General features: G+C 43.6%; 1 protein-coding gene across 1 annotated transcript in view; it reads left to right on the forward strand.

The window, feature by feature from the left end:
* LOC112241234 (WD repeat-containing protein 88-like) overlaps positions 1-9,513 on the forward strand; it is a 21,483-nt gene extending 11,970 nt beyond the window's left edge. Inside the window, exons 6-11 of the mRNA XM_042315039.1 lie at positions 200-329; positions 2,826-3,010; positions 4,586-4,668; positions 5,061-5,129; positions 8,693-8,791; positions 9,167-9,513. Coding sequence (XP_042170973.1) covers positions 200-329; positions 2,826-3,010; positions 4,586-4,668; positions 5,061-5,129; positions 8,693-8,791; positions 9,167-9,355 — 755 coding nt within the window. The 3' untranslated portion in view covers positions 9,356-9,513. The remainder of the gene's footprint in view (positions 1-199; positions 330-2,825; positions 3,011-4,585; positions 4,669-5,060; positions 5,130-8,692; positions 8,792-9,166) is intronic.
* Positions 9,514-10,717: the final 1,204 nt, after the last annotated feature.

Consider the following 10,717-nt stretch of genomic DNA (forward strand, 5'->3'; position numbering starts at 1 on the left):
TATGTCTAATGGTAACGTCAGGTCACTGAGTCTCAGTTTAAGTCATGTCTAATGGTAACATCAGGTCACTGAGTCTCAGTTTAAGTCATGTCTAATGGTAACATCAGGTCACTGAGTCTCAGTTTAAGTCATGTCTAATGGTAACGTCAGGTCACTGAGTCTCAGTTTAAGTTATGTCTAATGCTGTCAATTCCCTCAGATCACCACAAGTCTACGATCACGCGGTGCCGGTTTGATCCTCAGAGTCAGCACGTAGCCAGTGTCTCTGAAGACAGAACCATCAAACTGTGGGACCTGGTCTCCACCCAAACCACCCTCTCCATCAACAGGTGAAGATACCACTCATTATATTAGACTTTACACATGGTCCCTGAGATACCACTCATTATATTAGACTTTACACACAGTCCCTGAGATACCACTCATTATATTAGACTTTACACACGGTCCCTGAGATACCACTCATTATATTAGACTTTACACACAGTCCCTGAGATACCACTCATTATATTAGTCTTTACACACAGTCCCTGAGATACCACTCATTATATTAGACTTTACACACAGTTCCTGAGATACCACTCATTATATTAGACTTTACACACGGTCCCTGAGATACCACTCATTATATTAGACTTTACACACAGTCCCTGAGATACCACTCATTATATTAGACTTTACACACGGTCCCTGAGATACCACTCATTATATTAGAATTTACACATGGTTCCTGAGATACCACTCATTATATTAGACTTTACACACAGTCCCTGAGATAACAGATACCACTCATTATATTAGACTTTACACACGGTCCCTGAGATACCACTCATTATATTAGACTTTACACACAGTCCCTGAGATACCACTCATTATATTAGACTTTACACACAGTCCCTGAGATAACAGATACCACTCATTATATTAGACTTTACACACGGTCCCTGAGATACCACTCATTATATTAGACTTTACACACAGTCCCTGAGATACCACTCATTATATTAGACTTTACACACAGTCCCTGAGATAACAGATACCACTCATTATATTAGACTTTACACACAGTCCCTGAGATAACAGATACCACTCATTATATTAGACTTTACACACGGTCCCTGAGATACCACTCATTATATTAGACTTTACACACAGTTCCTGAGATACCACTCATTATATTAGACTTTACACACAGTCCCTGAGATACCACTCATTATATTAGACTTTACACACGGTCCCTGAGATACCACTCATTATATTAGAATTTACACACAGTTCCTGAGATACCACTTATTATATTAGACTTTACACACAGTCCCTGAGATAACAGATACCACTCATTATATTAGACTTTACACACAGTCCCTGAGATACCACTCATTATATTAGACTTTACACACAGTCCCTGAGATACCACTCATTATATTAGTCTTTACACACAGTCCCTGAGATACCACTCATTATATTAGTCTTTACACACGGTCCCTGAGATACCACTCATTATATTACACTTTACACACGGTCCCTGAGATACCACTCATTATATTAGACTTTACACACAGTGCCTGAGATGATAGATAACATGCACTGCCAGGCTGACAAATGACCAGAGCATCAAGGAACATCATGACAGCTGGGTTTTTTGTTGTTGTCATGTCTGACCGCATACGTCCTTAGTAAAGATTTGTCAGTACCAGATATTTCATAATTACACCTCAGATCGTTGTGTTTATGGTCCACGGTGGACTGGGTGAACTCACTGGTCTCATAATTACACCTCCGATCATGAAATGTAGACCCAGTAGCTAGACAGACTGTTGTAACACACTCCCTGCAGTTAAATTATAATCTAACCTGGCATCATGAAATGTAGACCCAGTAGCTAGAGACAGACTGTATGTCAGATCTAGGACACCTGTGTTTTACACAATCATCTGATACGCCTGGGTTTTAACCTTCAAACTGTCCTCTTAAAATACAGCATCAAATATCGCTGTGTCCTCGTGATAGCACTAAACACAGGACTCTCATTATAACACATGCGCTGTAGTACAGTGAACTAAAATATAGCCTGGCATTATGTCAGAGAGATTGATGCAGTACAGTGAACTAAAATATAGCCTGGCATTATGTCAGAGAGATTGATGCAGTACAGTGAAATAAACTATAGCCTGGCATTACGTCAGAGAGATTGATGCTGTTCAGTGAACTAAACTATAGCCTGGCATTACGTCAGAGAGATTGATGCAGTACAGTGAACTAAACTATAGCCTGGCATTACGTCAGAGAGATTGATGCAGTACAGTGAACTAAACTATAGCCTGGCATTACGTCAGAGAGATTGATGCAGTACAGTGAACTAAACTATAGCCTGGCATTACGTCAGAGAGATTGATGCAGTACAGTGAACTAAACTATAGCCTGGCATTATGTCAGAGAGATTGATGCAGTACAGTGAACTAAACTATAGCCTGGCATTACGTCAGAGAGATTGATGCAGTACAGTGAACTAAACTATAGCCTGGCATTACGTCAGAGAGATTGATGCAGTACAGTGAACTAAACTATAGCCTGGCATTACGTCAGAGAGAACTTCTCAGACGTCATGCTTGTTGTTATTGTTAGCCTACCATTTGAACTTTTCATTAGCTTCAAATGAACCTCGTCCACTAGCTATTGCACACATTTCTAACTAATTAGTGTTAGTCAAGGTCACGTTGAGGCTGTCGTAACCAAGCCTCTAGAGCTTGTTGGGGGGGGAACCCAATATTTCCAGTATGCATTATGACAATACACATTGTTGTTCTATCCTGTCCCAAACACAGCACCCACACCAACGTCATCTCGAACTGCTGTTTCACTGCTAACGGACGCTACTTGTGCACTGCATCATGGGACAAGACTCTGCAGCTGTGGGACGTCCAGACAGGAACGTTCCGTTCCCACGGTGGCCTGACCCTTAGCAAGGGACACGACGGATCCGTCAGCTCCTGCACCTTCTCTGTGGATGGTAGGGTAGACATCAGTCTTCTCTGTGGATGGTAGGGTAGACATATCAGTCTTCTTCTCTGTGGATGGTAGGGTAGACATCAGTCTTCTCTGTGGATGGTAGGGTAGACATATCAGTCTTCTCTGTGGATGGTAGGGTAGACATATCAGTCTTCTCTGTGGACGGTAGGGTAGACATATCAGTCTTCTTCTCTGTGGATGGTAGGGTAGACATATCAGTCTTCTCTGTGGATGGTAGGGTAGACATATCAGTCTTCTTCTCTGTGGATGGTAGGGTAGACATATCAGTCTTCTCTGTGGATGGTAGGGTAGACATCAGTCTTCTCTGTGGATGGTAGGGTAGACATATCAGTCTTCTCTGTGGATGGTAGGGTAGACATATCAGTCTTCTCTGTGGATGGTAGGGTAGACATATCAGCTTCTCTGTGGATGGTAGGGTAGACATATCAGTCTTCTCTGTGGACGGTAGGGTAGACATATCAGTCTTCTCTGTGGACGGTAGGGTAGACGTCAGTCTTCTCTGTGGACGGTAGGGTAGACATATCAGTCTTCTCTGTGGACGGTAGGGTAGACATATCAGTCTTCTCTGTGGATGGTAGGGTAGACATATCAGTCTTCTCTGTGGACGGTAGGGTAGACATATCAGTCTTCTCTGTGGACGGTAGGGTAGACATTTCAGTCTTTTCTGTGGATGGTAGGGTAGACATATCAGTCTTCTCTGTGGATGGTAGGTCCAGGGTCAGTCCTCTGCCTCTAATACCACTGACTACTATATACTAATACTACTGACTACTATATACTAATACTGACTACTATATACTAATACTACTGACTACTATATACTAATACCACTGACTACTATATACTAATACTACTGACTACTATATACTAATACTACTGTCTACTATATACTAATACTACTGACTACTATATACTAATACTACTGACTACTATATACTAATACTACTGACTACTATATACTAATACTACTGACTACTATATACTAATACTACTGACTACTATATACTAATACTACTGACTACTATATACTAATACTACTGACTACTATATACTACTACTGATAGACTGACTGCAGTTCTCTGTTGTTGTCCAGGGTCAGTCCTCTGCCTCTAATACCACTGACTGACTGTAGTTCTCTGTTGTTGTCCAGGGTCAGTCCTCTGCCTCTAATACCACTGACTGACTGTAGTTCTCTGTTGTTGTCCAGGGTCAGTCCTCTGCCTCTAATACCACAGACTGACTGCAGTTCTCTGTTGTTGTCCAGGGTCAGTCCTCTGCCTCTAATACCACAGACTGACTGCAGTTCTCTGTTGTTGTCCAGGGTCAGTCCTCTGCCTCTAATACCACAGACTGACTGTAGTTCTCTGTTGTTGTCCAGGGTCAGTCCTTGTGTCGGGGGAGTATGACAGACTGACTGTAGTTCTCTGTTGTTGTCCAGGGTCAGTCCTTGTGTCGGGGGCGTATGACAGACTGATTGTAGTTCTCTGTTGTTGTCCAGGGTCAGTCCTCTGCCTCTAATACCACTGACTGACTGTAGTTCTCTGTTGTTGTCCAGGGTCAGTCCTTGTGTCGGGGGCGTATGACAGAACAGTGGCTGTGTGGAACATGGAGACCCTCTGCAAGACCCTGGAGTTGAAGGTAGCTTCATGCTCTATCCTACTTCAGACACATTTTAAGGCAAACAGGTGTGTGTGTTTCAAACAGTGTGTGTGTGTGTGTGTGTGTGTGTGTGTGTGTGTGTGTGTGTGTGTGTGTTTCAAACAGGTGTGTGTGTGTGTGTGTGTGTGTGTTTCAAACAGGTGTGTGTGTGTGTGTCAAACAGTGTGTGTGTGTGTGTGTGTGTGTGTGTGTGTGTGTGTGTGTGTGTGTGTGTGTGTGTGTGTGTGTGTGTGTGTGTGTTTCAAACAGGTGTGTGTGTGTGTGTTGTGTGTGTGTTGTGTGTGTGTGTGTGTGTGTGTGTGTGTGTGTGTGTGTGTGTGTGTGTGTGTGTGTTTCAAACAGGTGTATGTGTGTGTTTTTGCTTACCCTAGGGACATGCGGATTGGGTGACAGATGTGGCAATCAGTGCGGACAAAAAATGGGTGGCCTCAGCTTCCAAGGTACAAACACACACCTCAATGTCATGTCCTATGTCATGTCCTATCCCTGTAGGTCACAGTAAACACACACCTCAATGTCATGTCCTACGTCATGTCCTATCCCTGTAGGTCACAGTATATATACACCTCAATGTCATGTCCTATGTCATGCCCTGTTCCTGTAGGTCACAGTAAACACACACCTCAATGTCATGTCCTACGTCATGTCCTATCCCTGTAGGTCACAGTATATATACACCTCAATGTCATGTCCTACGTCATGTCCTATCCCTGTAGGTCACAGTATATATACACCTCAATGTCATGTCCTATGTCATGCCCTATCCCTGTAGGTCACAGTATATATATACCGCAATGTCATGTCCTATTTCATGTCCTATCCCTGTAGGTCACAGTAAACACACACCTCAATGTCATGTCCTATCCCTCTAGGTCACAGTATATATACACCTCAATGTCATGTCCTATGTCATGTCCTATCCCTGTAGGTCACAGTAAACACACACCTCAATGTCATGTCCTATTTCATGTCCTATCCCTGTAGGTCACAGTATATATACACCTCAATGTCATGTCCTATGTCATGTCCTATCCCTGTAGGTCACAGTAAACACACACCTCAATGTCATGTCCTATTTCATGCCCTATCCCTGTAGGTCACAGTATATATATACCTCAATGTCATGTCCTATTTTATGCCCTATCCCTGTAGGTCACAGTATATATATACCTCAATGTCATGCCCTATCCCTGTAGGTCACAGTAAACACACACCTCAATGTCAGGTCCTATGTCATGTCATATCCCTGTAGGTCACAGTAAACACACACCTCAATGTCATGTCCTATTTCATGTCCTATCCCTGTAGGTCACAGTATATATACACCTCAATGTCATGTCCTATGTCATGTCCTATCCCTGTAGGTCACAGTAAACACACACCTCAATGTCATGTCCTATTTCATGCCCTATCCCTGTAGGTCACAGTATATATATACCTCAATGTCATGCCCTATCCCTGTAGGTCACAGTAAATATATACCTCAATGTCAGGTCCTATGTCATGTCCTATCCCTGTAGGTCACAGTAAACACACACCTCAATGTCATGTCCTATTTCATGTCCTATCCCTGTAGGTCACAGTATATATACACCTCAATGTCATGTCCTATTTCATGTCCTATCCCTGTAGGTAGGTCACAGTAAACACACACCTCAATGTCATGTCCCACGTCATGTCCTATCCCTGTAGGTCACAGTAAACACACACCTCAATGTCATGTCCTATTTCATGTCCTATCCCTGTAGGTCACAGTACACACACACCTCAACGTCATGTCCTATCCCTCTAGGTCACAGTATATATACACCTCAATGTCATGTCCTATGTCATGTCCTATCCCTGTAGGTCACAGTAAACACACACCTCAATGTCATGTCCTATTTCATGTCCTATCCCTGTAGGTCACAGTATATATACACCTCAATGTCATGTCCTATGTCATGTCCTATCCATGTAGGTCACAGTATATATATACCTCAATATCATGCCCTATCCCTGTAGGTCACAGTAAATATATACCTCAATGTCATGTCCTATGTCATGTCCTATCCCTGTAGGTCACAGTAAACACACACCTCAATGTCATGTCCTACATCATGTCCTATCCCTGTAGGTCACAGTAAACACACACGTCAATGACATGTCCTATGTCATGTCCTATCCCTGTAGGTCACAGTAAACACACACCTCAATGTCATGTCCTACGTCATGTCCTATCCCTGTAGGTCACAGTATATATACACCTCAATGTCATGTCCTATGTCATGCCCTATCCCTGTAGGTCACAGTAAACACACCTCAATGTCATGTCCTATTTCATGTCCTATCCCTGTAGGTCACAGTATATATATACCTCAATGTCATGTCCTATTTCATGTCCTATCCCTGTAGGTCACAGTACACACACACCTCAATGTCATGTCCTATCCCTCTAGGTCACAGTATATATACACCTCAATGTCATGTCCTATGTCATGCCCTATCCCTGTAGGTCACAATATATATATACCTCAATGTCATGTCCTATTTTATGCCCTATCCCTGTAGGTCACAGTATATATATACCTCAATGTCATGTCCTACGTCATGTCATATCCCTGTAGGTCACAGTAAACACACACCTCAATGTCATGTCCTATTTCATGTCCTATCCCTGTAGGTCACAGTATATATACACCTCAATGTCATGTCCTATGTCATGTCCTATCCATGTAGGTCACAGTATATATATACCTCAATATCATGCCCTATCCCTGTAGGTCACAGTAAATATATACCTCAATGTCATGTCCTATGTCATGTCCTATCCCTGTAGGTCACAGTAAACACACACCTCAATGTCATTCCCTATCCCTGTAGGTCACAGTAAACACACACCTCAATGTCATGTCCTACATCATGTCCTATCCCTGTAGGTCACAGTAAACACACACGTCAATGACATGTCCTATGTCATGTCCTATCCCTGTAGGTCACAGTAAACACACACCTCAATGTCATGTCCTACGTCATGTCCTATCCCTGTAGGTCACAGTATATATACACCTCAATGTCATGTCCTATGTCATGCCCTATCCCTGTAGGTCACAGTAAACACACCTCAATGTCATGTCCTATTTCATGTCCTATCCCTGTAGGTCACAGTATATATATACCTCAATGTCATGTCCTATTTCATGTCCTATCCCTGTAGGTCACAGTACACACACACCTCAATGTCATGTCCTATCCCTCTAGGTCACAGTATATATACACCTCAATGTCATGTCCTATGTCATGCCCTATCCCTGTAGGTCACAGTATATATATACCTCAATGTCATGTCCTATTTTATGCCCTATCCCTGTAGGTCACAGTATATATATACCTCAATGTCATGTCCTACGTCATGTCATATCCCTGTAGGTCACAGTAAACACACACCTCAATGTCATGTCCTATTTCATGTCCTATCCCTGTAGGTCACAGTATATATACACCTCAATGTCATGCCCTATCCCTGTAGGTCACAGTAAACACACACCTCAATGTCAGGTCCTATGTCATGTCATATCCCTAGGTCACAGTAAACACACACCTCAATGCCATGTCCTATTTCATGTCCTATCCCTGTAGGTCACAGTATATATACCTCAATGTCATGTCCTATGTTATGTCCTATCCCTCCTGTAGGTCACAGTAAACACACACCTCAATGTCATGCCCTATCCCTGTAGGTCACAGTAAACACACACCTCAATGTCATGTCCTACGTCATGTCCTATCCCTGTAGGTCACAGTAAACACACACCTCAATGTCATGTCCTATCCCTGTAGGTCACAGTAAACACACACCTCAATGTCATGTCCTATCCCTTTAGGTCACAGTAAACACACACCTCAATGTCATGTCCTATGTCATGTCCTATGTCATGTCCTATCCCTGTAGGTCACAGAATATGTCCCTTTTGTTACCATAGCATTTTGCATTATCATAAATATTGCTCTGTGTCTTTTGAAGGACACCACTGTCAGGTTGTGGAATATAGAACACTCTGAAGAGATACCTGCCGTTATTGAGACCAGGAAGGCTCAGGGAATGGGCTATCATATCCTCCAGGTTGGTAATTGTACCACACACTGCTACCTTGTATGTAGAGTGAGACCTGATCCTAGATCACCACTCCTACTCTGAGACCTGATCCTAGACCTGATCCTAGATCACCACTCCTACCCTGAGGCCTGATCCTAGATCACCACTCCTACCCTGAGACCTGATCCTAGATCACCACTCCTACCCTGAGACCTGATCCTAGACAACCACTCCTACCCTGAGACATGATCCTGGACCTGATCCTAGATCACCACTCCTACCCTGAGACCTGATCCTAGACCTGATCCTAGACCACCACTCCTACTCTGAGATGCTTTGTGAATAAAACAGATTATTTTGGTGACACTGTTTTGGTGAACCTAATCCAGTCTTGTCTTTCAGTGTGAGGAGTGTGGAAAGGCTTTCTCCATTTCTCGACTGGAGAACTCCGACTTGGTCACCAAGTGTGTGTTCTGCCGATTGAAGACAGAAACCAGATCCCGTCTTCAACCTCCTCCTCTGTTGTCTAGTGTTCTGCCGATTGAAGACAGAAACCAGATCCCATCTTCAACCACCTCCTCTGTTGTCTAGTGTTCTGCCGATTGAAGACAGAAACCAGATCCCATCTTCAACCACCTCCTCTGTTGTCTAGTAATTGTGGGACACAATCATGAAGTGGAACGACATTTATTGGATATTTCAAACTTTTTTAACAAATCAAAAACTGAAAAATTGGGCGTGCAAAATTATTCAGCCCCCTTAAGTTAATGATTGTGTCCCACTTGTTGATTCTTCACAAAAAAATACAGTTTTATATCTTTATGTTTGAAGCCTGAAATGTGGCAAAAGGTCGCAAAGTTCAAGGGGGCCGAATACTTTCCCAAGGCACTGTATACATATGAGATGAGTATGTAAACCAAGTGGCGTAGTTAAAGTGGCTAGTGATACATGTATTGCATAAGGATGCAGTCGATGATATAGAGTACAGTATATACGTATGCATATGAGATGAATAATGTAGGGTAAGTAACATTATATAAGGTAGCATTGTTTAAAGTGGCTAGTGATATATTTACATCATTTCCCATCAATTCCCATTATTAAAGTGGCTGGAGTTGAGTCAGTGTCAGTGTCAGTGTGTTGGCAGCAGCCACTCAATGTTAGTGGTGGCTGTTTAACAGTCTGATGGCCCTGAGATAGAAGCTGTTTTTCAGTCTCTCGGTCCCAGCTTTGATGCACCTGTACTGACCTCGCCTTCTGGATGACAGCGGGGTGAACAGGCAGTGGCTCGGGTGGTTGTTGTCCTTGATGATCTTTATGGCCTTCCTGTGACATCGGGTGGTGTAGGTGTCCTGGAGGGCAGGTAGTTTGCCCCCGGTGATGCGTTGTGCAGACCTCACTACCCTCTGGAGAGCCTTACGGTTGTGGGCGGAGCAGTTGCCGTACCAGGCGGTGATACAGCCCGCCAGGATGCTCTCGATTGTGCATCTGTAGAAGTTTGTGAGTGCTTTTGGTGACAAGCCGAATTTCTTCAGCCTCCTGAGGTTGAAGAGGCGCTGCTGCACCTTCTTCACGATGCTGTCTGTGTGGGTGGACCAATTCAGTTTGTCTGTGATGTGTACGCCGAGGAACTTAAAACTTACTACCCTCTCCACTACTGTCCCATCGATGTGGATAGGGGGTTTTCCCTCTGCTGTTTCCTGAAGTCCACAATCATCTCCTTAGTTTTGTTGACGTTGAGTGTGAGGTTATTTTCCTGACACCACACTCCGAGGGCCCTCACCTCCTCCCTGTAGGCCGTCTCGTCGTTGTTGGTAATCAAGCCTACCACTGTTGTGTCGTCCGCAAACTTGATGATTGAGTTGGAGGCGTGCATGGCCACGCAGTCGTGGGTGAACAGGGAGTACAGGAGAGGGCTCAGAACGCACCCTTGTGGGGCCCCAGTGTTGAGGA

The sequence above is a fragment of the Oncorhynchus tshawytscha genome, unplaced genomic scaffold (genome assembly GCF_018296145.1).
Source record: "Oncorhynchus tshawytscha isolate Ot180627B unplaced genomic scaffold, Otsh_v2.0 Un_contig_2731_pilon_pilon, whole genome shotgun sequence".
NCBI lineage: Eukaryota > Metazoa > Chordata > Actinopteri > Salmoniformes > Salmonidae > Oncorhynchus > Oncorhynchus tshawytscha.